The following is a 21,489-nucleotide window of genomic DNA, read 5'->3' as shown; positions in this document are numbered from 1 at the left end:
CCAATCGCCACGTCAGCCCACCCGAGGTGCTGCTGTTATTCCCATCTGAGAAACTCGCCCAGGGCCACACAGTGAGTGGGGAGTGAGATCAGGATTGGAATCCGGGCAGGTGGGCTCCAGAATCCAAGCTCGTAACACCATACTCTGTTTCCTTCCGTATGTTTCAGCTCATAACCTCCTCGTAGGGTACGGTGAACTTGCTTGACTCGCTATTTTTTATGACCCCAAATAAAACTGGGAATCCAACCAAAGGTTAAAATTATACACATCAAGTTTCTACTAGACTTTAACTTACCTAGTTAATAAAACCCATGAGCTGAAGCTAAGTGGAGGATGAAAATATTTTTCAGAACTGCATCATTACTTCATTTAATTAAAGAGGGAGACGAAAGAGGGAAGGGCATAGGATACTTGGAATAATGGGATGGCAAATGAGACAGTTTCTTTGGACTTCCAGAAAAGCATCAGAAACACCAGAATCAGAGACCGTTAGAACCTGGTTGGACTCAAAGTTTATCTTCTCCAACTTCTTTGTTTTGAGGGAGTAAAACTGGGGCCCAGAGAGGTTGGCTTATCCAAAGCTTCACAGTTAGAGCTGCAACTACAACCCAGATATGATTTCTAGAGTAGGGATGTGTCCAGGGTAGCTGCTGTTTAATCACAAGTGGATAACTTCTCGCACAAAGACCTGCACTGTACATGAATCCGAGCAGTACTGGAAGTTGTTAAATGAGAGAGGCGTAAAGTCCTAGTACACAGGTAAGTACGTAGCAAGTACTCGGTGATTATCCACTGAATGAATTGATGGGGGGCAGTTGCTGCCGTCAAAGCCAAAGCTTCGTCCTCATGTGGATGCAGGATGGGACCCACAGGACTGCCAAGAACCAATCACAGCCACCAGCCTGGGGCAGTCTTCGCACACAGCAAGCCAGGAGCCCACATGGCCAAGTGCACTTGCTGTTCTTTACATATGGAAAGCACATTTCCGCACGGGGTGCTTTCACGTGGAATATCCCTGGGGAGACCTTCCGGCCAGAGGTGAAAATCTTCCCTGAGATGCTGATCAAGGGCCTGCTTCATCCCACCAGAAATAGCTTAGCTAGATCATAGAAACCCCCTAAAAACTTTAGGGTGTGGGGACATCAGACGCTGAGGAAACATGTCACTTCCACAGTCATTTAGTTACATGTTTGCCTCTCCCCCTAGATTGCAAGATCCCAGTGGGCAGAAATAATGCCTGATTTGTGCCTTTATCTTCTCCACACTTTGGACAGTGACCAGCCCCAACTTTGGAGGACAGGTGCCGCCCCTCTGCTCCTATTGACCCTATCTTCTGTCGTCCCTTCCAGCGTATGAGCCCCCAGAGGTCAGGGACGTGGCTCAGGCGTCCCTGTGCCCCTCCATCCAGCACAGGGTCTGGCACTGGTCAGCCCTGCATGGTGCCTGTTAAACAAACACACCAGTGCCCTGGCACATGGCGAAGGCTCAAGCAATTCCTACGCTGGCTTGGCAACTGGAAAGAGACGTCTGGGCTCTCGGTGTGGAAACCATAACAACCAATAGGTTTTCAGCCTTTGGCACAGTAGCGAGGGTTAGAAACGTAGCAAAAGTCATGGTTGTCAGCGAGCGAGTGGCCACAGCTGTGCTCTGGAGCTAGGCCTGGCCATGTGCATACATGTCCTTGTTGGAAGACACTCGCTTTTGGGGGGCAGGCAGCTGCTTTCTTTGGGCATGAACATAAGGTCCAAGAGTTTCCTCACCAAAGCCACAGCTTTTTACTTTTCCAAGGTTGATGAATTGGTGTCTCTGTGTTTGGGGATGAAGAGCACAGACTGTGAAGCCAGACTGCCTGGATCCCAGACCTATGTCGAAAATGTCCCAGTTGGGAGACCCTGGGCAAGTCACAAACCCTTTCTGTGCCTTTGTTTCCATATATTAATATATAAACAGCAATCGCAATCCACTAAGGTGCCCACCTCATAAGCTGGTGTGAGGACGAAATGCATTAACCCATGTGAGGCAGGTAGCAAGCGTTCAACCAGTGTGAACCGTTACTTATTTCGTGCAGGGCACACAGCACTGCAGTTCCCACAGCCCACTGGTTATACTGTCTCGCTCAGTCTGGTGGTTGCCATCATCCCACGAGATCAGATGACTCCAGGGACATGCACAACGGGTGCAGAGGTGGGACTTTAACGCCCGTCCTCATGTCCTAGGCTCTTCCCACCCCTCTCCTGTTGGCTTACACCCAAGATCTTTATTTTCATCAGCGGGACTGTCGGGATCCAGCCGGATCACACTCTGTGTTTAGGCTGTAATTCAAGGAGAACAATGCGGGTGGCAAACTCGCAGCACCTGTGGGGGCTGGCGGCCGCGTGCCAGTCCCTAAAATATGGGTGTCTCCTCCAGGAGGCCACAGTTCTTGCAAAAGCAAAGAGAATCCAGGTGCCAAACATAAGGCTAATGATTAAAAATGAGAACAGAGATCTGCTTGTGACGCTGCCTTTTCCACCAACATCCCTTTCCATCAAGAGTGACAGCAGCATACACTAAGCTGCTTCAACTGCCGGCTCTGTTTGCCTGCACGCCCACAGGAAACTGCTTGGCATGCCTGATAAGAATTGCATAATTCAGTACAAATTAAGTGACTCGTACCTTGAACAGCACAATGGCATAGTCGTATATTAACGCGGGATCCTCGGTCTCCAGGGCACCCTTGGCGTACCACTCGATCGCGGCTTCCGGATTCTTGGCCACACCTTGCTGCCCCCAGAACAGCATCTGGGCCAGTCGTTGCTTAAAGACAACAGCAGTTGAGAACAGTGACTTTCCTGTGTAATGCTTAATATAGGACTTTAGAAGGTGGGAGGACAAACCTAGTTTACATGTTTTATATTAAGAAGGAAGGAATCGCTAGACACACATTGTATCTTCCAACTGGAGGCCAGAGCTCTGAACATGGACTTGTGTAAATGCAAACCCTTAACACAAGATGGAAATGATCCACGTGTGTGTGTGTGTGTGTGTGTGTGTATCTACTGCACCCAGGGCCAGAGCTGGATGGAGCTTGGTCAACAATCAGAACTCTCTCCCCTCCCCCACTGCCCACTCCTTTGGGTGCTATTGCCCATCTTTTTGGCCCAGTGATCAGCGTGGTGTCTGCACACCTGGATCATTGGGGCACCCTTCTATAGCACTAATCTCCTGTCTCCTCATTGGTCAACATGGCTGGCTCCACCTCCAGACTGGAGGCTGGGAGCTCCTGAGGGGTAGGACCCCCAAGGTGTTATTTGTCTTTGCCCCCGTCCCCTTGGCCCCCACCAGCAGAGCTCAACAGAAGCTCATAGAAGCTGCTCAGCAAAGATTTGCTGAATGACGGAAGGAAGACGTGCCCATTGTCAGGAAAGTTAATGCAGGCCTTAGGGCACCTAGGAAATGGCTCTGGCATTGGCATTTCCAGAACTACGAACTAGAATTCCTTCCTAGGAAAGACTGCAGGCTGGGATCAGGTGCCCAGGGATGGGACCGGGGCAACGTGCATTAACATTCTGGCCTCATATGTGTACCTTATTGCCTGTCTTTCTTCCTACTTCTCCTCTCATCTCCTTCTCTTCCTCTTTCCCTCCAAATACTTACAACTCCCAGCAAAGTATCTCCTGAAATGCAAGGCCAAAGTCTGCAGAGGGGTGAGAGACTGGTTACAAACGAGCCTCTGAACTGCTTGTTGGTTAATGCCTGTGACTCTTTTCTCTTTTCCTTCCCTTTTCCATCTCTGGTCTTCTGCCCGCTTAGCAGCCCCAGACAGAGGGTCTTCCCAGCGCTGCTGTGCTTGGGAGCACTAAGCTAAAGCGAAACCCACCCTTTGGGCAGGAGGCTTCTGCCCAGTACAATCAGCCTTAGCAGGCTCCCATCAAGGGCTTTTCTTCATGGTGAACTCAAAGCCAGGGGAGTAGAGAGAGGATGTCTTCCCAGCCTCCTGCCCTTTCTTGCATCTCTTAAAAGTTCATCCAAAAGACAAGAGATGTTCAAAAGACAAGGTTGATCCTTGTGGCCTAAGACACCAGAAATGATTTTCTATTATTTTCCTAGCTGAATTCAGGGCCGTCTTCTCAATGCTCATCTAATTTCTCCTGTATCGCACGATGCTTCTTGTTTTTCTCTCTGATGCATGCACCAAAATACACGACGGTAATCTTTAGGGGTGCTCATAAACATTGTGGCTCTCTCTCCTTCTGGGTGAGTGGCAGGACTACATTCTGGCCCACTTGAAGTCAAGAATGGCCATGTGACTTGCTTTGGCTGATGAAATGTGAGAAGTGACTTGTGCCACTGAAGTGTTAAGAGCCAGCCTGTAATGTGCCATGGCTGTGGCCATCCTGCGATGGTTCTGGAAGCCTCTGTCAGCTTGGGCTCCTAAGGGACTGTGACAGCAAGGCCCCCTGCCAACCCCCACTGGACATGCCATGTGAACAAGAAACCAAATGACATCGTTTTTAGCCACTGAGGTTTGGGATGTTTTGTTACCATGGTATAACCTGGTCTCTCTTAGCTGATAGAATCTCCAAGACAGCAGATTGCATTTACCTGAGCTGCTGCATTGCCTCGGGTAGCTTCGTGCTTCAACCACATAAAGATGTCTCCATCTTCTTTGGTTTGTACCTTGAGTATTTCGTCATCTTTTAGTCTAATTGTTTCAACATAAGCCTAGGAAGGAAGGAAGGAAGGAAAGAAGGAAGGAAGGAAGGAAGGAAATATCCAAATGAATAATATGAGCATGCAAAAGACATGACCTTATTCTTAAACCAGCACTTGCTCATGCAAAAACTATACGAGTAGTTGAAATATGAGGTGTGCCTACAATGACAAAAGATCAAACTCATTTTAAATGAATATATCACATCTCTTACATCTAAATGGGTGTTTGTTCACATCAAAGTATTTGCCTTGGGAAGCCAAAATTATTTCCACTTCTCCTTCTATTGCTCAAGCTTGTTCAAAAGTCCACTTTGTGCCAGTGATTTCAGAGCCAGATTATACACATGCAGCATCAAAAACGGTAAATCAATATTTTCTAAGTATAACCTTATTTTTGATCCTAAAGTATTACCACCCTGCATGGCTAACCCCTTTTATTTCACAGGCTTAGCTTCAAATATCTTTTGGCTGTTTCCAAAAATTAAATCTACCCTGAAAAGAAGAGGGCATGTTAACTCTGAGCATGCGAGAAAGAATGTGCTAGAGGCGCTGAAGATGAATCCAAAGAGAAAATTTAACAAAGTGTTTAGAATTTGCACACAGCCTCCCAGGTATCTGGCTCCTTTGAAGAAAATAAGATTCATTTTGATGTCTAAATTTTTGCTGTTTATTAAAAATCCGGTCCCGTTGTTTCACGGTCTCGCCTTATGCATAATGAAATCTATCTAACGGTGCCATGAGGGGATACTGGAGGGGACTTCCCGTGCCCACAGCACGCCACAGGCAGATGGTGACAAAATCGGATGTGGACTAGTTTGGGGAAGAAGCCTCAGAGAACCAGGAGCCAGGCCCGATTTCCCTCCTGACTGTCTGCCTGTTTGGTAAGAGTACGGAGAGTCAGGAACTCCAGCCTGCAGCCTGTTTCTCAGAAGGTCTCTCAGCTGTCACCTCCACCGTGGCCGTGTGGAGCCAGGAATCCCTTTCAGGGGCATTAGGGGGCTGAGACTTGGGGACGGTGCCAGGCTCAGAACCCAGCAGGTGGCCTTCCCTGCTGGACATCTAACCCGGGGAGGCCACCAAGCCAATAGCACCAGTTAGAATAATGACGGTCACTACCTTTTATTGAAACAAACTCTGTGCCGAGTGTTCAACAAATATTTTTTCATTTAATCCTCACAACAAAGCTGTGGCCCCGGTATCACTGCCCCCAATTTATAGGCAAAGAAACTGAGACTCACAAGGTAAAACCATGAACTCAAAGTCAAATTATGGAGCTGGTCCTGGAAGCCAGGTTGGCTTGACTCCAAAGACAGCTCTCCAGAGCGCCTACAAAACATCACCCTCTAGCAAGAAGGCGCTGGAATCCAGGCTGGGCACAAGCCACTTTGTCTGGTCTCCTCTTTGCCAAGCGTGTGGCCAGCGTGTACGGAGGGCGCCCCATGAGCGGGTGTGTCAGCTCAAACTCCAGGGACTCTGTTCTGCTGCGAGTCTGGAATTCGGCCGAAGCTTGAGCTGCCCTGATAAGGAATTCTCAGCTGGAGGGTTTCTGTGCAGCCAGAGTGTGGGTGTTTTGGGTTCTGATTGTTTTTCTTCTTCTCCTTGTTTTGTTCCTTCCTCCTTCTCCTTGTCATGGAACTTGAATGAAAGACATGACACGTGGAGACATAGTACCCACCCTGCAGAGATTTACACTCTTCCATCTTTCTGCCCCTCTCTGGCAGAGATAATGTATATATTATTATTATATTCTTGTTATATAACACATATAACAACCATCATGTATGGTGTGCCAGGCATTGTTCTGATGCTTTACTCAGATCGACTCATCAAATCTCTGTAATCTAACAAGACAGTCTCCATCCATATCCCCATTTCACATATGTGGAAACTGAGGCACAGAGAGGTTAAGTAACTTGCCCAGGGTCAGACACTGAGTTCTTCAAATTTAGGAGTCAAGTCCAGGCCAGGTGGTTGTGGGGCCCCCACTCCTCAGCCAGCCTTACCATCCCGTGAGGGACTCAGGCATCTGGGAGGAAGAGCTGGTGAGGTGACTGTTTCACTACCGCCCTACCCATAACACACTCCAGCTAACAGTGCTGTCGGGGGGTCTTGGCAGAGATCCTGTTTCCAGGGGACCAGTGCAAAACTGTGAAGAAGGAACACATTTGTCTTTTGTATCTGTCCGATGACCTAGCCCTGTCCCACTCCCCTGGGTGGGGCCACTTAGCTTCACAGAAGGGTGGTGCCATCAGGAGCACCACCTTTCATATCAGACCCTGGGGACTTGAATTGTAACTCACCACTAACTACCTGTGCACGTTGGGCCAGTTACTTTATTTATCTGAGACTCAGTTTCTGCATTCATAAAATGGAGTTTAGCAGGGTACTTGCTATACCAAAAGCACTCAACCTATTAGCCATTATTTTCTACAACGCATAGAGTTAGAAAGACCTAAGCTCAAATCTAGGCTCCACCACTCAGTTGCTGTGTGACTTTGAGCAAGTTCTTTAGCTTCTCTGAGTCTCCGTTGCCTCATCTGTAAAATGGGAATAATATTGGCCTCATAGAGTTGCATGAGGATTAAATGAGGTTGTTTATGAAAGACCTTAGCAGAGTGCCTGGGTTATGGCACGCTTTCAGTAATGGCAAATCAGCATTTTTTTAGGGCCTTAATTCATTCTAAAGTGTACAAAGCTGATAGCAGCTTAGAACATTAGCCCTTTGAGTATTTGCAGTTTTATGCAGCTCAAAGCCTTATGCTGTGGGGATGAAGATGTACCTAAGATAATTTTATGCTTCAGAAAACAGAAAAAAAAAGAATTTGTGGGTGGGGGGCAGTGTTGGGGCCAGAAACATTTTAGAGAGCTCACACTGCATGCTGGGCTCAGCTCAGCATGTGGATTGACTTATTTGTGCTTAACAACCACGTGGGGCACAACCGCCATGGCGCCCACTTCACAGGGGAGAGACTGGGCAGAGCGGCGAGCGGAATTAGTCAGGATTTCACGCGCAGTGAACGGCGGGCCTGGGACCCGCACCACACTGCCTGCTATCCCCAGGGGTTGCTTCTCCATGGTTCTGGGGCCACCGCAGTAGCAACTGGCACCACACTGCGAAAGCAGACCACCTACAAAGACATCTGCAGAAGGAACGGCCTTGAAAAACAGCTGTGCTACTGTTCATTCACTCACACGACACTTTGTGACCAGGAAACGCCGGGGAGAAACTGCGGGATGGGGAAGAAACATTAGGGGTAAGCTGGGGGATGCGGACAGAGCCGGGGGACGCTGGCGGGAACCGAGAGTCCCAGACTGACCAGTTCTGGGATCTTCCATGGCTTCCAGGAAGTTCTTTTGTTGCCATTTTACAAAATCGATATCTCTAGGATGAGCAGCTCAAAAGCAGGAATAAAACCTGCTGGCCAGGTCACCAGAGCCCAATGTCTGGAGCCACTGCACTCCTCAGGTCACCCTGGACCAAGCCCCAGAGAAGGCCCCACACTGTCCCCGAGACAAGACACTTCCTTCCCGCCGGTCAGCCTGCGCCTGCCAAGGGCGGCGTCCCATCAGGTCCACGGTCCGTGTCTGTCGCTGACTTCAAGAAAGGGGAGAGTGGGGAGGGTGAAGAGAGAAGTGGAGACAGAGAAAGGAGGAGAGATAGTGAGAGGAAGGAAAGAGAAAAAAGAGAGAGAAGGGGAGAAAGAGGAAGGAAGAGAAGGAAAGAAAAAGAGACAAAGGAAGAGAGAAGAGGGAGGGAGAGAAGAGAGGAGAGAGGGAGGGAGAGAGACAGAGGGGGAGGGGGAGACACAGGAGGGAGGAGAGAGAGGAAAGGAAGAAAAGAAAGAAAAGGGGAAAAAAGGGAGGGGGAGAGAATGGAAGGAATACAAAAAAAAAAAAACAAAAAAAACCTCTAATTTATGAGCTGGGGAGCGAAGGCTGTCAGCGGCCCCACATTTTCCAGAAGCATCTGCCTTCCCTGAAGTCGTGAAACACAACGTTCCGCCAGCACCCCTGGGACCTGGGGAGCAGGCCCGGCCAGAGGAGCAGCAATTTCCCGGCCCACACTGAAACCACCTGCCACCACTAACTTCCTGCAGGCCGTCAGGAGCACCGGGAGGGACCTGCCTCTCAGAGTGTTTAAAATCAGCTCTAATGTTTGGCTTCCAGTAGGGGGGTGTGTGGTTTTTTTTTTGGCTGAAATTTAACACTGTAGAGATTTAAACACAGGAATGGGGAAATATCAGCTGTAACAGTAGGGAGACAGAAGCAAATACCCAAGAGTCCCCAAATGTGGGCTGTCACATACGAAAGCGGTGCTGAATGCGAGAGCAACAGAGTCTGAAGGTGAGTGCCCTGGACACCTGCCTCGAGGATGACACACTGGTCTCCTCGAAAAGCACCAGCACCCGCAAGACACTGCAGTCCCTCTGTGTGCATCCCTGGGTGAGCTCTGCCCTCACATCCTATCGTCACCCCATCGGTGAACACCAAGCGCTGGCTACATGTCAAGCCCGGCGCTGAGCCCTGGGGTCACCGAGGGAGCTCAGTCTACCGGGGCGCCGGCTCCGTGAGCCTGCACACAGCCCCCAGCACAGGAGCAATGACAGAGGCGTGCCCAGGTGTTATCATGGCACAGCAAGGAGAGATCCAGGGAGGCTTCCAGAGGAGGTGACATCTGAGCATGAGTTAACGTAGGAGTCAGTGGGGAAAGGGGAGTGGGTGTGGAGAAAGAAACCAGATCAAGGCGCGCCCCACACGGCACGCGCTGAGCTAGACTTATTCTTCCGGGTGGGCACTTCCCAACCCCGGCTGCACGTTCCAGTCCTCTGAGGAGCTTTTACAAAGCACACGTACACATATCCACATATCCACATTACACACGTGTGCCTGGGCCCCACCCCACGTCACTTCTGTAAGACCCTCTGCGGTGAAGCCTGTGCAGAGACACTCGGCAAACCCCGGGGGACTCTGACAGCAGCCCTTATCAGTGGCCCAGTGAGAAGAGAATGTGAAGGGACAAGACTGGTGACAGAACAACCCATCAGGAGGAGTCTCAGTCTGCTGGGGTTGCCTTAACCAAGTTCCACAGCCTAGGTAACTTAGACATTTATTTTCTCACGATCTGGGAGACTGGAAGTTCAAGATCAAGGTGTTGGCAGGGTTGGTTTCTACTAAGACCTCTTTCCATGGCTTGCAAGTGGCCACCTTCTTTCTGCATCCTCACGTGGTCCTCCCTCTGTGTTGTCTGTGTCCTAATCTCCTCTTTTTATAGGGACACCAATCCTGCTGGATTAGGGCCCCACCCTAACGACCTCATTTTAACTTAATCACCTCTTTGAAGATCTTGTTTACAAGGATGGTCACATTCCGAGATACTGCGGATGGGGACCTCCACGTGAATCTTGAGGGGGCACGATCTAGCTCGTAGGAGGAGGCTGCTGCAGCCGCTCAGGGGAGAGATGACGAAGGACGATTCTAGGCCATGACAGGAGGGGTGGGGGGGAGAGAGAAATTGGCATGGAGAGCCGTTGAGGGCTGTGAATCAATAGGATGATGGGGGACCAAAGGTGACTCCCCAGTTCCTAGAATGGACGATGGTGCCATCAGTTGAGGTGTTTGCAGGGAAGAGAGAGGAGGAGATGATGTGTTCCCTTCGTAGTATGTCATGATTGAAGATGGAGATTTGTAAGAAAAATTTCAGCCACAGATGAGGGTCAGAGTATCACCAGTGTGTGGAGGGCAGCTGAAACCAAGAGGGTGGAGGAGACCCCTGTCCCCTCCCAGAAGACGCAGAAAGAGAAAGACGAGGCACCATTCCTTGAGGAAGAGCAACGTCTAAGGAGTGGGCAGAATGAGAGGCTTAATCATTTGCAATTAAGCCACAAAAACAAACAGAAACACTAGCCGTCTTCTCTCTGTTTAACCTGAAGCAGAGTCCTACTAAATCATAAAGAAGTGACAAGGAGAAAGATTACTAATAAAGAAGATGAAATGATGTGAACCACGAGTGACACAAAAGAGAAAATGAAACAAGAATCAAGAATCAAGAAAGGAGTTATTGATGGATCCTTGGTTTGTTAATTAGGGGTCTGCCTTTCTGTATCTCCTCATTTGCTACATTATGTTGATGAATTAATAGATTTCTCAACAAAAGGACATTTAAATCAACGTATGACACCTGCTTAAATTCTCAAGAAGCCATTAATTACACATTCTTAAGAAAATGAGCTATGACACAACTCTTCTAACTGCATAATTCCTATCTGTGATTCTCAATCAGACGACTTTCAGCTGCAAGATGGATCTTTTCTGTTCATCTCCTCTGGTTCTGACCAATTACACGTTTTCTTTCATAATCATAACATTTCATATGCCAAATCTTCAAAAGAAAGGGAGCTTGTTAGCAACATACCATTTCCCATTGCTAATTTATGCTGAATTCGAACTCTTAAAAGTATCATATAGACATATAGGACATTATTAACACATTCAGGCTGAGTAAAAAAACAACAGTGATATTATTTTGTGGCTTGATTTTGTGCAAATGTTTTTCAGGACAATTCTTTTTTTAAAAAAAAAACGTTACCAATTAGTAAATTAATTGGTTCCTGCAGATTGAGATCAAATTTTGCACATAGCTTTTACAGACGGAGCAAATACATGTACAAATTATAAGGCTAGGTTTATTCAGAACGAATCATTATTTTCTAAAGGAGTTAAAATGCTGATATAAACAGTCTTTTGGCGTGTTACAGCTCGACTCATGTGTAACGTTCACTGACAGCACACATCTTCGAGTCATTTATTTCACCACTGTACAGCGGCCACTGTAGATTTCTGTTCCAGAAATGATCCCTTCCCAAACATCAAAGTGTAAATTTTCTGCACTGTCAGTTTCTGAGCCCAATCCAGGAGCAGAGCTGGGGACCAGTGGTCTGGTTCCCGGTTAGCTGCTCAGCCAAAGATTCAACAATCCCAACGGAGCCAGGCCCTACCCCTCAGGCCTGCTCACCAAGCAGGGGAAAATCAAGAGTTTGCGGCAGAGACCGGGGCCAAATCTGGCCACGCAGTTACATACTGTCTGTGGCTGCACAACTCGGCTATTCAGTGTGTTTACATATCGCCTATGGAGAGTTGAGTGTTTGCAACAAAGACTGCATATGCAAAGCCTAAAATATTTACCATGTAGCCATTTACAGAAAAAACATTTGCTGACTCCTGATATAGACTATTTGCACTTCTCAATTCCACCACTTCAAGCGCTATGACCATGAAAACTGTTCCTGGAGAAAGAGGATATATAACCCATTCTAAGATGCCAATCACTTCACTGTCTACTACCACTCGATGCAGATCTGCGTCATGAAGAGGCAGCTTTCCTCTGATTCTTACACTGTCACCTTTAGTGAGTTCCTTTTATTCCCTGTCCTCAAATGAAGTCTGGAAACAAACCATCAGCTGGTGTAATGTAACACGTTATGGTTTTTTAGCAGATGTGAGCCACTGATTTCTTTGCCCAATGAGTCATTAAGATCTGGGAGCCTGCAAAACTAGGGGCTGGAGTTAGTGCCCCTAATTCAGTCCTTCATCTGTGATGGGGCGGAGTCTTCAAACACCAAGGCCATTGTCAGTCACCCGAGAGCAAGGCTCACGGGATGGGGCCAGACATTTCTCAAGTGCCCAGCCGTGGGAGCCTAGCTGGGCATGAAGCTTGCTTCTGTATATTGCAGACGCTGCTTGCTCATTGGGTATTGATGGGAGCCCTCGGAGCTCACTGCCTCCACTCAGTCTGACTCAATCCCACCTCACCTCTCCAGGCTCTCCCATCTCACATGGTCTTAGAACAAAGACAAGATGCCTAGTTTCTGGCACACACGTTTTGCAAAATCAAAATCTGTCTAAGGCTAAATTTACTCTTCGTATACCAGTGCTCTCACTAATGAGAAGCTTTTCATGCATAGATGTAGGACTGTACCTGTGCTCAGCCTGAGAACATAGTCAGGAAATATGAATTGGAGAGTACAAAAAAGCTTTTCTCTCCATTCGATTTATGTTCATCCTCTGAAGGCCAATGGCTAAACCAGCCACAGGTGCAGACACTTCATGCAATCATTCAGGAAGCCCTGTAAGCAGGGCCATGACCATGTCTACCCTTTTCTCTCTCTCTTACCTGATCTCCCTGTAGCGTGTGCTGGTCAAGGGGTGTCTTCGTGGCAATGTTGCTGTAGTAGGCATACGACAGTTCCCAGTCCAGGGGGTAGGTGTCAATACCCTGATAGTGTTTGTACCCGAGATTCATTGAAGACAGCCTCTCACTGCCCTGGCCTCCAACCAAACTATACAGCATGCCCTGTTAGGAAGAAATTGGCAAAGTGTTCACAAGATTATAGATAGGATCATAAAGTCCTAATACTGAAAGGTCATCTGGCCCAGTTCCTAGATATAATCCTAGCCATTCCAGAAATATGTTAATTTGCCTTTTTTAAAAAAAAAAAAAAACAAATCTTGGCCGGGCGCGGTGGCTCACGCCTGTAATCCTAGCACTCTGGGAGGCCGAGGCGGGTGGATCGCTCGAGGTCAGGAGTTCGAGACCAGCCTGAGCAAGAGCGAGACCCCCGTCTCTACTAAAAAATAGAAAGAAATTATCTGGCCAACTAAAATATATACAGAAAAAATTATCCGGGCATGGTGGCGCATGCCTGTAGTCCCAGCTACTCGGGAGGCTGAGGCAGGAGGATTGCTTGAGCTCAGGAGTTTGAGGTTGCTGTGAGCTAGGCTGACGCCATGGCACTCACTCTAGCCAGGGCAACAAAGCGACACTCTGTCTCAAAAAACAAACAAACAGACAAACAAATCTTTTGAATGAATAATACTTGATAGCACAACAAAGTGACTATAATCTACAATAAGTTAGGGTATACTTTAAAATAACCCAAAGAGGCCGGGCACGGTGGCTCACGCCTGTAATCCTAGCACTCTGGGAGGCCGAGGTGGGTGGATCGTTTGAGCTCAGGAGTTCGAGACCAGCCTGAGCAAGAGCAAGACCCCCGTCTCTACTAAAAATAGAAAGAAATTATATGGACAGCTAAAAATATATATAGAAAAAATTAGCCGGGCATGGTGGTGCATGCCTGTAGTCCCAGCTACTTGGGAGGCTGAGGCAGGAGGATTGCTTGAGCTCAGGAATTTGAGGTTGCTGTGAGCTAGGCTGACGCCACGGTACTCACTCTAGCCTGGGCAACAGAGTGAGACTCTGTCTCAAAAAAATAAATAAATAAATAAAATAAAATAAAATAACCAAAAGAGCAGAATTGGAATGTTCCTAACACAAATGATAAATGCCTGAGGTGATGGATAGCCCAATTACCCTGATTTGATTAATTCACATTGTACGCCTGTATCAGAACATCACATGTACCCTGTAACAATATACAATTATTAGTGCCCATAGTAATTAAAAGTGAAAAAAAAATTTTTAATAAAATAACAAATCTTCAGGAAAAAAGCCAACCCAGCTTTCTAATGGTTTCCAAATTCCCAGCTATCTGTCCTTCCTAATGTCTAATAGTGTAAAATGCCCTGACTTTTGCCTTTTCTTGGTAAAAGTGGGGATCGTTCCTGACCTCTCTCACAGCACCCTTCTGTGTATCGGCCAACTGTTCTAAGCATCCCCGATCTGCTTCAGCCACAGGATTTGAAGAGTGGGTCCGTGTCTCAATCTCACGCTCTCGGAATGTTAGTGCTAGAAGCGTCTTTAGAGATTGACTGGTCCAACAACTGATTTCATATTTGAGAAAATAGGGGCCCAGGAAGGTGAGGTCATTTGTCCATGGGTCCACCAGCCCCTTTGTGGCAGAGACAGGCCTAGAATTTTCTCACTATTCCACTTTACGGGGGCTGCTTCAGGGACTCAGGAAAACATGCCATCATGCAGGAGCATCTACCGACCAGAGACTCCACAAACCAACCACTAAAAAGGAACACGGAGCCACTGGGGTGCCTCTAAACAGTCCGAGTCTCCCCACACCGAAGATAAACAACCCTGGTTTATCCTTGCAAATGTGAGCAGTGTAAGTGATCAGGGAACATTCAGCAGTACTTATTGTGATGGCTAATTTTATGTGCCAGCTTGACTCGCCATCAGGCACCCAGATAAAACATTATTTCCGGGTGTGTCCACGAGAGTGTTTCCACACGAGATTAGCATTGGAATTGGTGAAGTGAGCGTAGCAGAATGCCCCCTTCAATGCCGGTGGGCTTCACCCAATCCTTTGGGGGCCTAAGTGGGACAAAAAGGCAGAAGAAGGAGGAATTGGTCTCTGGTTGCTTCCTTCTGCCTACTTGAGCTGTGACATCGGTCTTTTCCTGCCCTTGGACTGGGATTTACAACGTCGGCTTCCCCGATACTCAAGCCTCCAGACTTGGACTAGAACCACACCACCGGCTTTCCTGGCCCTCACTTGCAGACTGCAGACTGTGGGACTTCTCAGCCTCCAGAACTGCACGAGCCAATTCTTCATAATAAATCTCCTCCTATATATATAATCCCATTGGTTCTGTTTCTCTGAAGAACCCTGACTAATACACTTATGAAAATGTGATTCTAAATGTTAGGCAAGTTGCATAATAAATTTGGATTCAAAACCAAAAACGAAACCGTCTGGTATGGCATTTGTTTTGATGGTAGACTCGTGGATGTAACAATACTTTGCTTAGAAGTCCAAATGACTTCATTTAGCTAAAAAGGAATATGGGATAATAGCTTCGCAGCCAGAGCAGTCACAAGAATTAGGTAACAGGCACCTGTTCTTGAAGGATTGGGATGCTGGCAAGCATCTAGGTGGCATGCCAGTTACACCCCCAAGGCCGTGTCCAGAAATGAAGTACTCTTTTTCCCCCACTGGAAGCCGGGGATCCTGTATTCAACACAGCCCCAGGACATCGCTCCTGAGTGTGAAGATTTTTGAAGGACTCCAAGGAGCTGCAACATGTCCAGTTCTACCCGTGGGCACGAGAGCATTTGCTCTGCAAATATAAGGCGGGTGACGGATGTTCCTGGAGCCCGTGATATACTCTACCTGCAGCGGATCCCGAGGAACACTTAATCCAGTTTCATAAAAGACTGCGAGGTAGTAGGATGCTTTATGGTATCCACAGCAGCTGGAATCCATCAGAAAGGGGACGATAGAGCTAATTTGGTGAAGCCCATCGACGCTAGAGAGTCTCTTTATAGCCTTTTCAAATATCCTCCCACCGATTTCTGATACAGATTCATTTTGGTTCCTTGGCACTGTAAATAATCCAATAGAGAGCACACACAATCAATTACCATGGGAGCGACATGGCTTTAGAAAAAGGAAAAGTCAATTGAATCACCTGTGTTATTGATATGGTTGGCCCTGCAGTGCCTTGAAATATACCACCTTCCGGGGAGGTAAATTAAACCTTTTGAGGATGCCAGGGTGTCATTCTGTAAATAGCTTTTTCTTTGGCACTAAATGACAGCCTGTATCTTGGGAAAAAGGATGTGCCGTAGGTAGCTGAGGAAGTGCCTCAAGAGAGTAATTTACTCAGTGTAACCACCAAATCAGGACCACGGAAACTTCCAGAGAGACTTTTTTTTCCCTCTAAGACTCTCTAAAGAAAAATGTTTTATCTCAGAAATAGTTCCTAGGTGCTGCTCTAAAAAGTTGGGCAAAAGAACTTTATTTTTAGATGCTTTCTTAACATTTTTTGCCTCCAGTTTTTTTCTCATGGGTATCTAAATATAACAAAAAGAATGTCAACTTTTATCGAGAGCTTACAACATGCCAAATACTGGGTTAAGTGTCTTACGTAAATTATGTCGTTCAATTTGTACGGTTTTAAAAGACAGGTGCTATTGAAACCATCCCCATTTTTCACATGAGGAGCTTGAGGCCTGGAGAATAACTTGTCTAAAGTTACAAAGGCTGGCAAGAGGCTGGGTCCAGCTTGGAGCCCAGGTTGCAAGTCACTAAAGCCAGAGTTCAGTCACCCTGCTGCACTTAACCCTTGATGAACAGGTAATCAGGTAATCAGTTGTCTTAACAAGCACTTTACCACCTCCGATAAAGACTTGTTTACACAATTGCTTTAAGCTATATGGTGCTTCCTTTTACCCAATCCTCCCATATACCAATAAGCTAGTCAACATTTACACCCAAACAAGCAAGTTTTATGGCCCTAAATGTAACTGTTAGAGTCTTTTAAAGCCTATCTTTACTATTCATCTCTCTTGTTTATTAATTCAGCAATCCAATGTTTACTTTCTATCACATGCAAGGCACATTCTAGACGCTGTGCTACAAAAGACCATGTAGGATTGCAAAGATACTATTTATATTTAACTTAAGACTTAAGTTAAATGTAAATAATGTCAATTTAAATGTTAAGTTAAATGTCAACTTAAGACTCAAACTTCACCTGCCTAAAAACTGTTCTGTGCAACGTTTTTCTTTGATTTTCTTCATTCTGTACAAAATAAAAATGTTATTTAAAAAAAAAAAAACAACTCAGGAATCAGTAACAGACTCACTTTTATCAGCACTTCATCAGGAAGGAACAGAGAAGAGCTTCCAATGTGGAAAGGTTTGGGACGGGTTTATTTAAGGGCAAATGGAGACGCAGATGAGAAGGCTCCACAGATGAAACCGTGAAAGCTGACATGTCTGTGAGCTGGTGCTGGTCCTGTGGGCACACGGGTGGGCTGGAGGTCCCTGAGAGGAGGGCACTGTGCCTGCACTTCCAGACCCCTGAGCCGCGGGAAGGCAGCCTGCCCCGGACCTCTGCCCGGCTCCAAGGCATCCTCCCTCTACCGGCTCCTGGAACTCCTCACCCGCTAGCTGAGTCTGCTTTTGTCCCTTTGATCCCAAGAACCTGGCACGGTAGGTGCTAAAAAAAAAATCACTTTGCTGAACAAATAGAGTTTGCTCCTTTTTCTGTTTTTTAGTTACTCCCTAAAGCAACAGGGGCTTGTTGTAAAAAAAAAAAAAAAATCAATGCAGATTTGTGTAATATAAAAACAGAAGTCTCCTCTCCCCCAATCTTTCTTTAGTAGTGAAGATAAAAACTGTTAAAAGATTGGTATGTAAGCTTTGAGACTTTTCCTTTGCATATACAATAATTCATACACACATCTATTGACATGTATACATACATGTCTTCTTCCCAAAGATGGCATAGTATGCTATTATAGATTCTGATTCTCAATTTCCTTGTTTAAATGTACTACATGTTATGAATATCTCCCTGTGGCTGTCAGAAGTGCATTCCTTCTCATGCTTCCATAGTATCGCATTCTATAGCTGTACCATTTTCCCAACCAGTTCTCTTATTTTTAGACTCTTGGGTTGTTTCCAGTGGTTTTGCTATAACCAACAACACGGCAATGAACATCCTTGAACATTTCCCTCGTTCATCTGTTGGGATGATATTTGAATGATAACACCCTTTTCCACTAGGAGCCTGGGGATCTCATTTTGGATTTTCGCTTTGCACAGTTGAGAGAAGAATTCTGTCCTACCTAACCGCTAGCCACAATCAGAACCTTCACCGGATTCAGTATGCACTGCAGCACTCAGAGCTGCAAAATAAATTCTACTGCTACTTATTCATATATTTACTTTTAAATATGTGCTCGTCTCAGATGCCCCTCTGTGCACATTCGCAGCAAAGCAACATTAACATTTGTTAACCATCCAGCCCTGCCTCACCTGCTCTGCCAAATGCCTGACTATGATGAGTTTTGCCCGAGTACCCACAGACCCAAGCTTTGTGGGCTCAGAAGAAGGAAGAGACTCCAAACCAAATGAAGCTTCAAATGAAACACTTGCCCTGCTGACCCCCAGCACAGAACCCAGAAATCATTAGCAGGAGCGCCCGGGTAGCTGGAGAATAAGGAGCAAAAGGAGAATCCTTCACAAAGCTCAAATCCTCAGCACAAAAAACTTTGCAGATTGAAATCTAGGCAGGTTGAAAGGGCCTCATTATTTCTTTTGTACATTAAAATTCTAAACTCCCCCCAAGATATTACCAATCAGTATTTTCTCTGCAAAAAAAAAAAAAAAAAAAAAATCTAAACCATTTTCTGTACTAGTGAATATAATAAAAAATAATAATTCTAAGGTAAAACTGCTCGTTTCGCACATTTGTTAAACTTTGAATTCCAACTGTCACCCAAAATCAAAGGCATGATGTCTTGGGTGATATTGTGAAACTGGCGATTTTAAAGTCAGTTTAATGAAACTGTTAATTTCACCCATCTGGCTTAGCATATGCATTTTTTTCTAGTCGATCTGTAACTAAAAACATGCCTTGTTTATGGAGATTAATGGTGCAAGGAGAAAACAAACAAACAAAATAGAAGAAGGAACCATTTTCTGAATTCTTTCTTTCTGCACTGGAAACTAAGGAACAAAAGCCACGTCCACCATTAATTAACCCTTACTATTAATATCTTCCAAGTAGCACAGCATCGTTTATTTTACTCTTTTTTTTCCTTCTGTACAGTAATATCATAAGGTCACCATTTGTGTGTTCCTTGTTAGAAGAGGCCAAAAGCAAAAAACGAGAAGGTAGCCACTGTCCAAAGGCCCCAGAGCTGGAACCAGCATCTGTTTGAGAATTCAGACAGAGACAAGCACCCTCATTCCTTGTGAGGGACGGAGAGACATCAATAGGAAAGTCATTTTTAGTTTCAAGGCTCCAAAAGGTGTAATGCATCCAAAGTAGAAGTTTGAAAGAGGAAAAAAAGTACAGGAAAAAAATGTCATTTAACCATTAAGAGGAATGATCTTCACCAACTTCACTGGTTCTAAAACAAGCAGTGCCTTCCTCATTTGCATTCTGACCTGGTGAGCCCGGTGGGCTCTAGGGGCTTAAGGAGCTGGCTTATTTCTCTCTCAGAAGTAAACTATTTGCATCTTTCTGTACTGTATACATTTTCTGATTTTATACATGTCATTTTCCTCCCGCCCTCTCTCCCTTCCTGACTCCATCTCCTCTCTCTCTCTCTCCTTGCAGGACTCTTATTCTCTGGGCAAGAAAATCATAGCCTATTCTTTGTTTTCTTCTTCATGCCTCTGTGTATTTTTTAAATACTTTGATGTATTTTAAAAAAATAATAAAGATAATGGTTCTTGAACAAACCACATTCAACACAGCTCCTAAAAGGAAAGGTATTCTGCTGTTATTATGTAACATAATTGTGTTTCCACCATTTCCGTGATCTGCATTTTAGGGTCTCCAAACAAACATTGCAATTCTTGGCAAAAATCAGGTTAAAAACAAATAGAGTTTCGTTATGGCAGCCAGCAAGCCCTTGGCATATTTTGTGGGGACCCCACTTCCCCCATATTCAGCGCTCCAAAGCCCGGGGGACAAGACACAGGCAGTGGCCCTGAAGGAACAACGCAGATGGTGTCAGCCCTGGGAGGCGAGCCCAACCTCCGACCTGGCCTCATTCCAGAGAACCATTTGCTGGCAGAGCTTGGACTTCCTCTGGCCACGGGCACCAACTCCTGTGGGCTCAGCAGTGCCCACGCAGGATGAAAGGCCGGAAAAGAGCAAACAGGTCTGGCCTTGGGGCACAAGTCCCTAGAGGTGTCCTGGCCAGCTCACCTGTTTGGTTCACCCATCCCTCCCTGCCTTTGTGTCACCTGTTCAGAGCCCTTGTGTCCTTCCGCACTGCTCCCTGCCATAACCAACTCTCGGGCCTCAAGACTGGCCTGCCATCTGCCATCGCCCTTCCTGCAGCCTCTGCGCGGACCCTTCCCCGTCACCTCTCTTCTCTGGACGCCAGAGCTCCATTCAAAGGGGTTTTCAATTCAAACGGTTCAATTTTGACAAGCAAGGTGTGACAGGAAAGTAAAAGAAGGCAATAGCCAGCACAACTCTTAAATAATGAAAAAATATGCATACTAAAACACCACCGTAGTAGCATTAGAAAAAGCCCAAATGCTAATAGGGCAATTTCTATGCTCTGGCAGGAGCCATTTTCCTAGAGAATTGGAGGCTCCCCAGGAAAAAACATAGAGGTTGACCAATTATAATGCCACCCCCAAAGTCCTGAACATGGGGTCTTGTGTTAGATGCCACCCCAGAGCCTGGACAGCCCTGAACTCAGGGACAGAGCAGCACAGGAGGATTCTCCTGCCAAGCGAGGTAATCAGAATGCAGAGCGGTGGCTCTGGAAAGCCCGAGGCAGGAAGGGTACTCGGCCACATCTGCATGCACTGCAGCTGGGCGCCCAGAGCGGCCCTGCCATCTTTAATTCAAAGGTGTGCCGACGCTGGGAGGTGAGAACAGGCCCCGTTATACTCCAGAGTGCGGAGCACCAGCTGGAACAGCCGTATTTTACACCAGGTTAGCGCATCAGTGGTCCATATTTAACAAGCTTCTCTCCTCTGCACCCCCTGGCCCTTGGCACAGATTGTGCGGGGGCTGGTTTGCAATATTCACTGTGGCCACCCCAGCGCCTAGCACAGGGGAAGGATGCACCCAACACACGGGTCCCGAGTTGGGCGAGCATGTGGAGCTGTTTTACGTCTGGGCACCTGCATATCTCAGCAACTAGATTACAGATAATATGAAAGCAAGAACCATGAGGGCAGCATTTCTGGAATTCCTTTGTAAACGAGTGGATCCACAGGGCTCTGGTCCACCTTTGCTGACAGTGGAGAGCTGGAAACAGGGTCTCAGTAACCCTGAGAAACAGAACTGTGCAGAGACAGGACAGACACTCCTGAGAGGAAACAGGCTGAGGAAGAGTGGGAG

General features: G+C 46.6%; 1 protein-coding gene across 1 annotated transcript in view; it reads right to left on the bottom strand.

Moving 5' to 3' along the window:
* The window catches only part of SEL1L3 (SEL1L family member 3), a 106,144-nt gene that overhangs the window by 39,544 nt on the left and 45,111 nt on the right, over positions 1 to 21,489 (bottom strand). Inside the window, exons 10-13 of the mRNA XM_069494200.1 lie at positions 15,774 to 15,985; positions 12,866 to 13,045; positions 4,585 to 4,704; positions 2,656 to 2,796 (exon numbers count right to left, since the gene is read on the bottom strand). Of these exons, the coding sequence (XP_069350301.1) occupies positions 2,656 to 2,796; positions 4,585 to 4,704; positions 12,866 to 13,045; positions 15,774 to 15,985 (653 nt within the window). The remainder of the gene's footprint in view (positions 1 to 2,655; positions 2,797 to 4,584; positions 4,705 to 12,865; positions 13,046 to 15,773; positions 15,986 to 21,489) is intronic.

This window comes from Eulemur rufifrons, chromosome 19, assembly GCF_041146395.1.
Source record: "Eulemur rufifrons isolate Redbay chromosome 19, OSU_ERuf_1, whole genome shotgun sequence".
NCBI classification, from domain to species: Eukaryota; Metazoa; Chordata; class Mammalia; order Primates; family Lemuridae; genus Eulemur; species Eulemur rufifrons.
The sequence above is the reverse complement of the archived record's forward strand: the minus strand, read 5'-3'. Positions and strand labels throughout refer to the sequence as shown.